General features: G+C 46.8%; 7 protein-coding genes across 7 annotated transcripts; 4 read left to right on the forward strand and 3 right to left on the reverse strand.

Moving 5' to 3' along the window:
- Positions 1-127: 127 nt before the first annotated feature.
- On the forward strand, positions 128-1,891 carry LY89DRAFT_432171 (MFS general substrate transporter). Its single transcript, XM_018207477.1, has one exon. It carries the CDS (start codon positions 252-254, stop codon positions 1,821-1,823), a length of 1,572 nt encoding a protein of 523 aa, XP_018075692.1. The 5' UTR covers positions 128-251; the 3' UTR covers positions 1,824-1,891.
- Positions 1,892-1,959: 68 nt separating this feature from the next.
- Positions 1,960-4,188, reverse strand: LY89DRAFT_730121 (alpha/beta-hydrolase; the record flags this gene model as incomplete). Its single annotated transcript, XM_018219441.1, has 7 exons — positions 1,960-2,382; positions 2,442-2,825; positions 2,871-3,077; positions 3,133-3,309; positions 3,380-3,839; positions 3,890-3,996; positions 4,057-4,188. 7 exons carry the CDS (start codon positions 4,186-4,188, stop codon positions 1,960-1,962), a joined length of 1,890 nt encoding a protein of 629 aa, XP_018075693.1.
- An 851-nt stretch (positions 4,189-5,039) lies between these two features.
- LY89DRAFT_730122 (uncharacterized protein) lies at positions 5,040-6,258 on the forward strand (the record flags this gene model as incomplete). The annotated part of the gene is made up of 3 exons (XM_018219442.1): positions 5,040-5,424; positions 5,487-5,732; positions 5,780-6,258. The coding sequence occupies 3 exons, from the start codon at positions 5,040-5,042 to the stop codon at positions 6,256-6,258; spliced, it is 1,110 nt and encodes a 369-aa protein (XP_018075694.1).
- LY89DRAFT_432179 (uncharacterized protein) lies at positions 6,227-6,617 on the forward strand. The gene has a single exon (XM_018207478.1). The coding sequence runs from the start codon at positions 6,280-6,282 to the stop codon at positions 6,565-6,567; it is 288 nt and encodes a 95-aa protein (XP_018075695.1). The 5' UTR covers positions 6,227-6,279; the 3' UTR covers positions 6,568-6,617.
- A 374-nt stretch (positions 6,618-6,991) lies between these two features.
- LY89DRAFT_778900 (uncharacterized protein) lies at positions 6,992-8,176 on the reverse strand (the record flags this gene model as incomplete). The annotated part of the gene is made up of 5 exons (XM_018222251.1): positions 7,833-8,176; positions 7,667-7,777; positions 7,468-7,604; positions 7,326-7,401; positions 6,992-7,278 (listed from the first exon to the last, which is right to left on the reverse strand). The coding sequence occupies exons 1-5, from the start codon at positions 8,095-8,097 to the stop codon at positions 6,992-6,994; spliced, it is 876 nt and encodes a 291-aa protein (XP_018075696.1). The 5' UTR covers positions 8,098-8,176.
- Positions 8,177-9,323: 1,147 nt separating this feature from the next.
- On the forward strand, positions 9,324-10,173 carry LY89DRAFT_681878 (uncharacterized protein). The gene has a single exon (XM_018214390.1). The coding sequence runs from the start codon at positions 9,407-9,409 to the stop codon at positions 9,788-9,790; it is 384 nt and encodes a 127-aa protein (XP_018075697.1). The 5' UTR covers positions 9,324-9,406; the 3' UTR covers positions 9,791-10,173.
- Positions 10,174-10,844: 671 nt separating this feature from the next.
- LY89DRAFT_639329 (beta-lactamase/transpeptidase-like protein) lies at positions 10,845-12,582 on the reverse strand (the record flags this gene model as incomplete). Its single annotated transcript, XM_018211614.1, has 2 exons — positions 10,845-12,037; positions 12,074-12,582. 2 exons carry the CDS (start codon positions 12,580-12,582, stop codon positions 10,957-10,959), a joined length of 1,590 nt encoding a protein of 529 aa, XP_018075698.1. The 3' UTR covers positions 10,845-10,956.
- Between the last annotated feature and the right edge of the window lie 595 nt (positions 12,583-13,177).

The raw sequence follows: 13,177 nt of genomic DNA on the forward strand, positions 1-13,177 counted from the left end.
GGATTTCAAAGCCGGATCATGTCCGCGGTGCATATCACGTGCCGTAAGAGAGAGTGCCAATCGGAATAGGGGGCCAAAAACTTCGGATTATCTCCCCGATGGTGGGGTCAGAATCTGTGCAGATAAATAATAATTCATCTTCCAAACGGAAAATGCATATGCGCATTTGGCAAAGTTTTTCTTGTCCCTTTTCTCTCCTATAATTCGACATCTACTTAAGACGGTGCATTCAACTCTAGTCAAAGACGCAGATGAAAGAGAGCCACATTCGAGATGAGGTGCTCGAGCACCAATGGGAAGGTGCTGGCACGCACGAAGATCCATTTCTTGTCGAATTCCTCCCTGGAGACTCAGAGAATCCCAAGAACTTCTCAGAAACACGCAAATGGTTCTACGCAATAACAGTCACCATATCGGTCTTCGTCGTCACCTTCCTATCCTCCGCCTATTCAGGAACAGTGGACGAGCTAAGGGCAGAGTTTGGCTCCAGCACAGAGGTCATATTGGCTGGGATAGCACTTTTTGTTCTTGGCTTCGCTCTTGGTCCTTGTTTCTGGGCGCCGCTATCCGAGATCTATGGCCGGCGTGTGATGTTTTACACTACTTTTGGCTGCCTTACGGCGACTACTGCAGGTGTAGCTGGTAGTAACTCGATGACAACGTTGATTGTCTTGCGCTTCCTTAGCGGAACTTTTGCGGCATCTCCATTGACAAATGCTGGAGGTGTTATTGCAGATGTGTTTCCACCACGACAACGTGGACTTGGGATGACGATTTTCTCAATGGCTCCTTTTCTCGGTCCTGCTCTAGGGCCTGTGTATGCCGGCTTCACAAGTGAAGCAATTGGTTGGCGATGGGTTCAAGGTATTCTCGCCATTACTACAGGTGTGATCTGGATTTTTGGCACGATAGTTCTTCCTGAGACATATGCACCGGTTCTTCTACAGCGAAGAGCAAAGGCTTTGTCTAAACGTTTCAACAAGACTTTCATTAGTCTATTAGACAAGGAGCATCGCCATACCCGGGCTCAAGCCATCAAGACCAGCTTGGCCCGACCTTGGATCCTTTTGTTTGCAGAGCCAATTGTCTTGGTGGCTTCTATTTACTTGTCTATTCTTTACGGCACGTTATATATGCTGTTTGGAGCGTATCCTATCATTTATCAACAAGAACGTGGATGGAGTGAGGGTATTGGCGGACTAGCATTCCTAGGTGTAACTGTTGGGATGATCATCGGTCTTGCATACATGCTATACGACAATCGTCGTTACATGCGTTTGCTCGATACTCTACCAGAGAACGGAGTTCCAGTTCCAGAGTGGCGCCTACCACCAACCATCATTGGAAGCATAGCCCTACCGATTGGACTCTTCTGGTTTGCATGGACGAACGGGCCATCGGTACATTGGTCTGTGAGCATCATTGGCTCAGCACCTTTCGCTTTTGGCTGCGTTCTCGTTTTCGTCAGCGTTCTGACTTATCTCGTCGATACGTACACCATCTATGCGGCCTCGGTGCTTGCAGCCACTGCGATGCTTCGTTCTTTTTTTGGTACTGCTTTCCCGCTTTTCGTCTCTCAAATGTATGCCAATCTTGGCATCCATTGGGCAAGCTCGATTCCTGGATTCTTGACTCTGCTTTGTCTCCCTTTCCCGCCAATTATGTATTTTTGGGGCGCAGAGCTGAGGATGAAATGTAAATATGCAGCTCAGGCTGCTGCGAAAATGGCTCAAATGAGTGGGGCGAAGACAGCTCCTTCCGCTATTGAAGGAGAGACAGGAGACGAATCGTCAGTGATTCAGTTACCCGATATGGAGAAATAGACCATCCTTCCGCTTTTTGAATTCATGTGTGTAAAAGCCTTGCTTAGGAGATCTGCATGAGTTGGAATGACGTTTGATTCTCACTGCAGCATTGAGTGATGAAATTATAATCAATCCCATACAATTTTAAGATCTGCTACACTTCCATCAGGGGTTTCTGCGCACGAAGATCAAACTCTGGCAGTGGCTCTCTTCCAATCACTACATAGTCTCTCACAATAGCTGTACCATCTCTAAGCCAAGATAGCTCCTCCTCAGAACACATTTTACGCAGATTCAAAACGTAACATCTATTTGGTGGCAGTAACGGAATCTCATTCTTGATATTGAATGTGGAGCTAGGGCCTTGGGTTGCGTAGTTCTCGCCGACTGTCAACTGCCCGGTGCTGATGTCCTGCCCGAGCATGGCGCTCATGAATATTTCGTAGGATGCTTCTGGTTGGTATGCTGGGACTTTGGGAGAGATGATCAGCTGGGAAGTGGAGAGTATTGAATGCGAGAAGAGGAGTATACCTTGGTGTCCAGCTTGATAAACTCTCGAAAATGAAAAGTTTCCATACTGAAATGCGTTAATTAATACACATCTTTACTTCTAAGACATAGAAAGGAGACTTATACCTGGCGAACTTGCCCCGCGACGTACGTCTTGCTCAAATAGATGGGCTGATATCCAGCGCTCGCAAATTCATTCTTTGAAGACCAAGGGATAGCAAGAGATGTCTTTTCTCCACCGATCCAGTTACAAGCAAAATCACGATCACCATACACCATAGCAACTTTTACGCCGCTGTCTAGTAACGAAGCGATATCTTCAAGAAGGCCACCACGAGCTGGATCTCCTGTTTTTCGAAGATTCTGAGCAACATTCAATGCTGCCCCGGTGAAGTTGACTGGGACGCCCAAAGCGGATTGTACCCACGGTTGGCCGAGGAAACCGTACATGTTGCTGGGCGGGAAGGGATCGAGCGGTTGATGGGCAATATCAAACCAAGCACCGACTCCCTGAAAAGGATTAGCAGGGCCAATTCATGGGAAGCTGATACGCACGTCGTCACCGTACGGTCCAATCATTTTGTGAGCACAGATTCCGGCAGCGATACAGGCTTCGTTGACTTCTTGATTGTTGCCGTTCCGCGTGGGGTCAAGCTTTAATTCAACTTGTTGACATCTCTCGATATCTGCAGCACAGTGTTGTTTGAAGTATGTCATCGCCCAGTTATAGTGGGACTCATTGAAGATTTGAATTCCATACGTCTATAGTGGATTTGGTTATTGCAGCTGGTATCCTGGAGTAGACGATTGAACTCACGTTGTTGAAAGCCATTTCTGGGAATGCGGGATCTACATAGAGAGCATCAACGCAGCCATTGATGATACTGAGCGTGTCAAGTCGGATTTCGATGGCATCTACCAGAGACCCTTCACCAATCTTCTCGTTCTGCTTGTAAAAGAAATCCATGAATACAGGTCCTAATTTGCCTCCATACTATCATGCATTAGTGTTAGCTGATAGGATGCATGAACTAATAATTCTTTCGCAGGGTGGCTGTACTCACGGATTCTGTCCACAAGCTGACCCTATTGTCACTTGTTTTATACCCAGGAAACTCCGCCAACCAAGTCTGCAAGAAATGCCAAGTCCCTCGTGCGGCATGCACAGTCGAATTTGGTCCAGAGGCTTCGTTCCGGGTTGGGAATGTCCCCACCAGGAATGTAAGATTTTGTTGAGGTATAACACTAGAGAAGTCGATGAACTCTAAGGTATTGGTGAGCAAGTCCAGGGTGCCATTTGCGAAGTCCGAGAAGGAGAAGCCGGTTTGTACAGGTTGATCGATGTACAGCATATTCACTTTATTGTTCCAGGGGAACTGGTTCAGGTAGGTGGAATTGGAATCGTCACCAACAAAGCAAGGTCCGTTCTCTTGTAACGCACCGAACATCGACGATGCTCCTGGCCCGCCATTGAGCCAGATGGCCAATGGAGCCGTTTCGGGATTTTCTCGAGCCTCAAAGAACCTGATAACACGTCAACGTTGAATGGATTGAAAAGAAGGAGGGTCATCTACCAGAAGAAGGTTGATGAACGAGATAGTATGAACTCTTCGGGAATTGGTGGAAGTTCGACGTAACCCGAGTAGGATCTCACTCCAGGACTCGTTTCGCATAATCCAGGCTTCAAATGCAGCACTCAATTAGAATTGACGAGGTAAGGTTGGATCATTGTTTATTGTACCTCGCTATAAGTTATGTTAACTCCGGCATGCGTTTTTGAGCGTATTTTCGTAATGTTCTTTGGTCGAGGAAATATTTGTGCAACGCCATATGTGACGGCGATAAACGACAGAAAGAATGATACCAGGTGCATATTGGCTGCTGACTGTAATCGGCAACGTACTTCGATGATGATCTGAGAATAATTGGGCACTATACATCTGATACTAGCCAGGTATGTTCGCTCGTTTCTGGTTGAGCTGAAGAGTTAGACCTACTTTTCATTTGCGTATATCTTGCTTGAGCGGATTGTCTAGAAATGAGTAGTACAAAGGAAAGACATCTCGGAATCACCATGCTCACCGCTTCTTAAGCACCTATCTGTCGACAATTATTGGTGCGTGATGCGTCAATTTTACTTAGTCGCGGGATCCTCATATGCTGCACACGAAAACACAAGAGACCCTGTGAACAAAGCATCTCCTTCGACGCCATGGGTAATCTCCGTTCCTCCTGCAGATATTGTCATGCAGCCTCCGCGGGCTGTGCATCTAAGCCACCGGAAATGCACTCAATGTCTTATCGACTTCTCTAATCTGATGAGACATTGAATCAGTCTTTACGCCCGCTTTGGACACCTCTTCTTTGGTTCGATAGAAATACCCCAACCCCTCATTTGGCGTCTAAGCAGTCTTTTGGATCCCTTCTTTTGATTGCAAGTCATCACAGCGTAACCCAAGTCACAACCATTCACTACTGCATGCCGATAACTGCTGGCATCTGTACGGCGCATGCTGTGCACAAGTCTTGCTCTCCCTGATTAGGAATATATATCATACGTGCGAGCATACATCCATCCGGCTCCTGCCGTGCCCCAGATAGTCCGACCGGAAAGATTCCGTTGAGTCCTGAACTTTTTGAATGCGTATTCCGGCTGGTGCATCTTTGCCGACTCGAGAGTGGAATGTCATTCAAGATGAGATAGCTATTTGACAACAGAAGCAAATGGAGGATCACGAAAGTGTCGAAAAGGCGGCCCAAAACCAGCAATTTCATATTCCGCAAGTCGTATATGTCTGCGCAGCGATCGAGTTGCTAACAACACCCGGTGGCTCTCTCTGTGTTGTTTCGTATGTTAGATTGATAGAGAGCGCAGTTTGTCAAAGATATTATGGCGTGGGCACTTTCGTAGCAGAAGTTCTATGCAAAGGCGACGCAGTCCAGAGTTATATGGCCTATCTCATGGGCACCATGTCTTCTTTCTCCTCCCTGCCAACACTTTTGCTTACACTTCCGTATGGGATATTGGCCGAGCACGTTGATCGTAGAGCTATATTGCTGGTCAACTTTGTATCTACTATTATCTCTATACTTTATGTCATTGCAATCTGTGAGTAATTTCAAAGCTAAAAACACCAGATATAGCTAGTCAATTGTACTAACAATCTCAAGGTTATTACCCCAGCATTGATTTGAAATTGCTCTGGCTGTCTGGTCTTTTTGACATCGCTGGCGGTGGTTCGTCCGTGTCGACGGTGCTCGTTCGGTCTATGATGGCAGAGTGTGTCCCTAGCTCTGCCTTGAGCACATTATTCTACAGATTGTCTGCGATTAGCATGATTGTTCGACTTGTTGGTACATCCTTTGGATCTTGGCTTCTGCAGAACGGTGCTGCCTCGACGATGTTGGTTGGAACATGTATCTGACATTGACGATCCCGCTACTTACCTTCTTACCTGCCCCAGCATCAAAGCATCCTTCGCCAGACTTGGAATACACCGTGTGCGAGCAGAGCGAGTCAATCAAGCTGTCAACCAAAACAATTGGAGAATCTGGATCTGGTTTTGAACAACACCGTCCAAAGGCTTCTGTTTTCCATGCGTTGGTGCAGTCACTCGGATCATACAAGCGACTCATCCTTCATAGCAAACCCTTTGTCATGTGCCTAGCAATCATGTTTATCAACACCGTGGCTCTTGATTCCAGAGCGCTCTTGCATCCTTGGCTAAGCAAAAGATACAACTGGGACCTCGCCACAACTGGATATATACTATCAGTCGAGTCACTCCTTGGGATCTCGATCCTTCTGGTCCTTCAATTCATCAGTTCTCGTTCTTCGTCCATGACTTTTCGGCAAAAGCGAGGACACGAGCTTCGAGTGGCAAAGATGAGTCTGATCTGCGCGATTCTTGGCTCTGTTCTCTTGGGCTTTTCTGAGTCATGATCAGGGTTCATAGTGAGCGTGATGGTGATCAGTGGCAGTGTTGGATTTCTTGATGCGGTGAAAGCATATTTTACGGCTATGTTAACAAGGAAAAGCAACGAAAAGGCGGATATTGGCAGAATTTATAGCGCTACATTGATGGTGGAGTATGTAGCTATGATTTGTGTTGCACCTCTATGGAGTGCTATTTATAGCCTAGGATATAGACTAGGAGGATTGGGACTCGGATTGCCATTTTTTGGAGGTGCTGTGATGATGAGTTTAACACTTGCACTTGTGTGGAAGCAAGGGTTAGAATCAACAAGGTAGAAATCGGATAGTCAAATCAAAACAGTGGACTTGATGATATAAGAATGCACTTAAAAATTTGAAAAAAAAGCGACGAAGTTGATAGATACTGCTTTCTGGAAGAATCATCGGTCTTTGATGCGGGAGGGATGTAAATCAAAGGAGCATGAAGCAAGCAAGAAATAATACTTTACAATATCCGCAGTGTTTCGCGCGAGCTTTTCCAATCCTTTAGTGAAATTGCACAAAAGATGTATAAACAGGGAAGGGGAGATTGGAAGTAAAGTGGCCTCACTGAAAATGCAATCTCGCTCGATTTTATAGGGATAGATGAAGTCACAGGGGCTGGGCTTAACTGAAAGGCAAGTCAAATCGTACTTCATTATTCTACGTTCACTCCTTGAGTCTCTCACTCTCGCATTATCCGTGGCTAACACGCGAAATCTCAACCCTGGTTTTCATCCTCCGGAAAGCTGATTCCGTTTGGCAATAATTTGTATCTAGCAACCCACTCAGCAATTGGCTCAAACAAACGACAACTATGCTCGATATCCCAATAAGTACTTCCATTGGTTGCCCTTTCATCAACACTCAAACTGTTAAACCATTCCGAATGCCCTTCTCCACCATTACCGTCCACGTTGGAAACAGTGTAGTTCACATTCCACCAGTACGTCATGGAGACATCGCCGTGACACATAATGGCTTGACGGAGGAAGTCAAAACAGTGGTCTAGGTAGATGCTTAGCCAGGTCTTCTTTTGGGGGACTTTCACATACTCTTATGGTGCAGGAACTTCTTCTCCTCCACATGAGGATAAAACTTCTCGCGGTAGAAGGACTTTCGAATCGTATTCTAAAAGCACATCAAACAGCTAATCAGTGTTCTGGTCTTTTTATTTGATCTTTGAAGGTTGTATACAAGGCAATGGAGCTGATGGAACATTGAAATGCCGTAAACATGCTTGCCCGGCTCCCAGACCGACTCAGTTGACTCATGGTTAGTCTTTGCTAGCTTTGCTGAGATATCGGCGTCCAGCGCAACGAGTCCGTTACCGGCTTTGAAGCATAAAGTTAGTCTCGTATTTTGAAAAAGAATTTGGTATATATTGAGTACTTACGACCAAGCGTGACTTTCCAAGCGTCTTCTACTTCTGGAGAGGTTTCGCTCTGATAGACCAGCTCAGGTTTGAACTTTCGAATGACAGGAAACACTGCCTCCAACGCCGGTGCTGCCATATGAGGTCAATTAGATACCTGAGAAGAGAGGTTTCTGAGTGAACTAACAATATGGCTCATGGACTGGCCCTCCTCTTTCTGCACACGAAACTGTGGTGGTATGGGCGACAAACCCCAGAGTTATAGCAAGAATGACCCCGAGGGCAAGATTGACAATCGCCATGATCTTGGAGAACAAGGATGCTCGTGAGTTAGCCGTGAATCCGAGCTGTCGATATTTATGACCATGGTGAGATTGTTCGAGCATATGGACATCTTCCTCTGAGCCTGCAAGATCCTCCTCGTCATACTTGTCGTCGGTCATTGGCGCCATGATTTCCAAAGTAATGAAGCACTGAAGGAACAGAGATTAAAAGAAAAGCTGCTATTATCATGCTAGGGACCTGGATCTGGATGAGGAGCGGACTCAACTTGCCGGGGGGTGCTGATACCCCCGTGTCACTGTCCCCTAAGTTTATTTGTTTTTGGTTATCAGGAGCAATCCATCATATTGCGATCTTACAACTGGCGCATATGCAGGTCCCAGTGCGGAACCATTCCCACTGGTGATTGACTGTGGATCGGGACGATCACTGTTTCACCAAAATCATTCACAATGGTCTGCACCGATCACGGCATCAGAGCTCAAAAATGTCTTACCACGGCTCGGATCGGTTCTTGCCGCCTCGTTCCACCATACCGTCACAACTGAGGTGAGCCGGGTTTGTTTCAGACGATGCAGTATTGTCATCTGATCTGCAAGTCTCAAGCCCCAGATTACCGCACAACTGGACTTGCAGGTAAGAATGTTTGAGCCAACAAATCATGCACCTTTCTGAAAAGAAGTCTTAGCCAAACAAATAGCCCAATGATTTAGGTGATAAATCAAGTTATTGGTTGGCAATACGAAGTTACGAGCACACATGCTCCCATGTTGAGCTGAATAACTGCATTTTCAAGCCGGAGCCGCTAAAGCAGGGAGCAACAACAAGAGGGTATCCAATTAATGCATTCCCATAGAACAGAACATGAGTAATCGGAGGACCAGAATCAACTTAAATCATGTAAGAGATCTCTCAAGTCCGATCGATCTCGAGCAGGACATGACGTTGTGTAACAAATGTGTCACGCCATTCTAGCTGTACGTACATCGAAGAGCTGCAGTATAAATGTCTTGAAGTCACTCAGCTTGGCTGATGAACTAGGGATGCTTGAGTTGGCTGACTGGAGCGAACAGGAGATAAGAATTATTAGAGTGAAGCGGAGTAAACACTGAGAGCACACTATTACCATATTCGGCCAGTAATTGCAGCTATGCGCAAGTACAGGAACAAGTCTAGAGACCTGCGACCTGCATGAGACTTTCTCAACCTTGACGTGAAGATCACTTGTGAAGTAGCACAGCAGCTTATTTGGAATACTAATGCAAGTAAAATACTTCCTATCTGGGGTTACCTAAGTGGAAACACGAAAGCCTGAAGTTACTCGCCTGGTCATAAACCGTCTCGAAAAGTGATAAATACCTGCGAACTTCCCCGAACGTGGTACCACAGCACATCTTCTCAATCAATCCTATACCTCTACAGATCCCTCCAGTCTTCAATCAGAACGTTTAGCCTTCAAAAGTCTTTTCAACCTTCAAGATGCGTTCAGTCAGCATTGTCACGCTCGCATACCTTGCAGCATTCTTCAGCGGATCTCTCGCTGCCCCAACACCAGACAACCCAAAGTTCGATTGGCCCGGCCTCCTCAACGAAGTCGAGAAGCGGGACAACCCCAAGTTTGATTGGCCTGGGCTTTTGAATGAGGTTGAGAAACGTGACAACCCCAAGTTCGACTGGCCCGGGCTCTTGAACGAAGTCGAGAAGCGCGATAATCCAAAATTCGACTGGCCTGACTTGATGGAGGAAGTCAAGAAGCGCGACAACCCGAAATTCGATTGGCCTGGACTCTTGGAGGAGGTCAAGAAGCGTGACAATCCTAAGTTCGATTGGCCAGGTCTTGCCAACGAGGCTATTGCTAAGTAAATCTTGGTACCGTGGTTCACCACATTCCTTGATCCCGGTAAGTCACCAGATACTTTGAGTGACCGGTTGTTGACACGAGAGTAGCACACGCTCCTTATCTTCAAAAGTCGGAGGAGTTGCATGGTTGTTGCTGTGGTTCGGTGCCAGAACTGGAGCGTAAGTGTTTGGGTTTGGAGACTCGATGGGATGTTTACGAGAGACGATTTCTTTATGTGATGAGCATGCGATCTTGGGCCGTGAGGTGGTTGCGAGGGCGATATTGTGTTGAAGCTTGCTCTTATATGATAACATGAAATTGATACTTGTTACGGCTACGTGCACGTGAGCTCGCTGAGTCATCTCGGTGAGCTCTGGGTCACGTGGAGGAGCACTGAGGAGCGGACGGGGCTCCTAGGAACTCCTGCGCTCCATCTCAGCCCACCACTGAGGGCAGTATATATGACTGGCACTTCTGCCATAGATAGGAGCTTCGTGCTCAACTTGATTAAGTTTTCCTAACTACAATATCATTGCCTTATCTTACTTCATTCACCATACCAACCCACGTGACCTTACCAGGGTAAGGAGAGAGTCGTGACAACTGAGATTTCAAGTTGTCACACGCCACCAAAAACCAATAAACAAGAGAAAGAGAAGCAAAACAAGCCACTCGGCACTACACAAACACTCCAAAGTTCCCTTCTTTAACTCTCCCAGCAAGAATAATCATATCTTGAAGGCCTCGCTTCACCCCTGAACGCTGCCCTTGAAGCTGAATTCCAGGAACTGCTGCGAAACAACACCCTCCGAGAAGAATTATACACTATCTTAGTATCTTCAAATACGCTTCTGTTTTTATCATGCTTTTATCATACCTTTGTACATGTCAAATGGAAGTGAGACGGCGATGATTAGAATGTAGGGAGTGAGTGCAGAAAAAGTGACGCAGTGGGCAAGAGAATCAGATACCAATAATCCTACACCAATTGTTTTTCCCCCACTATCCGTATTAAATACTGTCTGAGTAGAATCATTTAATCAACATGATCTCTGTCGGGCTCGTCCAACAAAGGTTCGTCCACCCCACTTCGACTCTCATCACGTGCAACTCTCATACGTTTAAAACGTTCAAAACCAGCTCGTCCAAGCCACCATCCGGCCCAAAGTACAGCAATTCCAACGGCTAGTCATAAGATAGCGAGTGGGATCTGAGATAGACCTCCATTACCGTAAGGCTTGGAAGCTTTGGTGAATTCCTCCGGCTGCTTGAATCCGGGGTCATGCTTCCATTGAAGGGCAACGATGTTATCCTCACTGTGTACAAATTCCAGCAGATACAATCCAGGTGATGCGGCCGCAAATCGAGCCCGTTTGACGCATTCATCCCGAGATATGATCCATGAAAATGTGTCGTAGTTGTAGTGCTTGAGCGGCCACGATTGATGATCTCGTAGTCCTTGAAATGCAAAGTGTAGCTCTCCATCCTCGATGCATGTTTCAATGAAAAAGTTCTTGATAGAATTGTAGTATGCCCCGACATATTTCCCCAATTCTCGCGGCGAAGTGCCAAGAGTTCGATCCTTCTGTAAAGTCTGGTTCATTGACGGGAACGTTGAGACTTGCTTCTTAGCGGTTTCGCGTGAGAGTGCGGCGTGATCAGCCGGTTTGGTTGTATTCAGAAGTACTTCGAGGACTGCTTGACTAACCCAATCCGCAGCGTCGTTCAAACCCATCGAGTTGGCAAGCACAATAATCGCACTTTGTGTTTCTGGCACGAGTAGAAGTGAGGTAGTGTACCCAGACGTGCTACCTTGGTAGTAGATTAACTCGATTCCAGGTGAGTCCTCTCCGACATTTGGCATTTCCTCGAGAAGCATCGCATTTGCGCCACCACCACCTATCTTGCTTGGTGTAGTTGTCAACATCCATCCCAGGCCCATTTTTCCAGGGTAAGAGGAGCTGAGCGGTGACTTTCCGTCCATAATAGTTTTGGGTTGCTTCAGTGGGAGCCCATTTGTAGATGTCAGACCAGAGTGGCGTTGGTCGGCGAGGCCGTCAAGCAGTGCTTTTGACCATGTCAAAAGATCGTTTACTGAACTCCTGAGACCCATTGCAGAGCCCATCAACGTACCATCTGCAAGTTTTGGATACGGAATGGAGTACGATGACCCGTCATCAAGCGCGACATATGGCTTAGCAACGTTCTCTTGATTCAGGTCGTTCCAAAATACTGTACGTTTCAAGCCCAACGGCGTCAAAATGCGGTCACTCATAGTGCGACCCCAACTTTGAGATTAGAGGGACTCCACAACCTGGCCAGCTAAGGCATAGTGCCAATTATTCGAACTCCTACTGGCACGAAATGGCTCGATGGCAGTGAGATAGTTCACTATTGGGACGGCTTGGCACTGCTCAAGAAGTAAGCCGTTATCGTTGCCGAACCAGTAATTGTTTCCTTTGGCCAATCCAGTACGCTGGCCGAGAACATCAACAATAGTGGCAGAGTTGATCTCATCGTTGCGAAGGAAGTCTGGTAGCACGTCATGGAGAGGTGTATCCCAGGCAATCTTGCCTTCGTCCACAAAGATTCCCAAAAGCGACGAAGTAAAAGCTTTTGTGAGTGAGGCGGTACCATATATTGTGTCGGAATCGGGCTTCTGACGAGCCTCGACGTCGCGATAGCCGTAATTTTCACGGAAAAGAACAGCACTGTGATGGAGCACGCCGAGCGACAGGCCGGGCGTGCCAGAAGATGCACATATGTCCTTGATGGTGGAACCAAGCAGACTCAACAGCTCCACGGTCCCTTTCATTGCTGCTTGGTGGCCTGAGTCAGTCATGATCTCCAGGTAAGACAGAAAATAAGAATTTGAGCTTAGTTGTGGCATTCACCTGGAATATCTGGTAGGCCGAGTGCCATTGATCGATTGTGAACACGGAGATCCCAGAGGAGTCTTATATTGTCGCAAATGTGGTGCTACAGTTGTATGATGTGCTGCGCGGGTATTACGGACAGTCCAGGCGTTGAATAGAAATAGCTAAACTGTCCCTATCAGTCAAAAAGCGATAAAAAAAAGTTTTGACTTTTATTTTATTTGTTCTAGTCCATACGTGAACACCTGCTGTTTATGAACTTTACACCCGCCATTCATGAATGGCGGGGTGTTTATGTATGGCACCCCTTGTTTAGAACTGGCCCTGCCATTCACGAATAGCAGGGCCTGCCATACGTGAACGGCGCCATTGATAAACAGCCCGGGAATAAAGCCCTAGTCTTAACACTTTCAGCACCTCCAGCACCTCAGCACCTCAGCACCTCAAGCACCTCCAGCACCTCCAGCACCTCCAGCACCTTAGTCCTTCATCACCTCTATCCCACTACTCAGAATCTTATGCTCGAGCTGTGAA

The sequence above is a fragment of the Mollisia scopiformis genome (assembly GCF_001500285.1).
Source record: "Mollisia scopiformis unplaced genomic scaffold LY89scaffold_5, whole genome shotgun sequence".
NCBI lineage: Eukaryota > Fungi > Ascomycota > Leotiomycetes > Helotiales > Mollisiaceae > Mollisia > Mollisia scopiformis.

Bases quoted from the DNA above. Each gene is read 5' to 3' on its own strand.
- LY89DRAFT_432171 (XM_018207477.1), top strand. From the start codon at position 252: ATGAAAGAGAGCCACATTCGAGATGAGGTGCTCGAGCACCAATGGGAA.
- LY89DRAFT_432179 (XM_018207478.1), top strand. From the start codon at position 6,280: ATGGTGATCAGTGGCAGTGTTGGATTTCTTGATGCGGTGAAAGCATAT.
- LY89DRAFT_681878 (XM_018214390.1), top strand. From the start codon at position 9,407: ATGCGTTCAGTCAGCATTGTCACGCTCGCATACCTTGCAGCATTCTTC.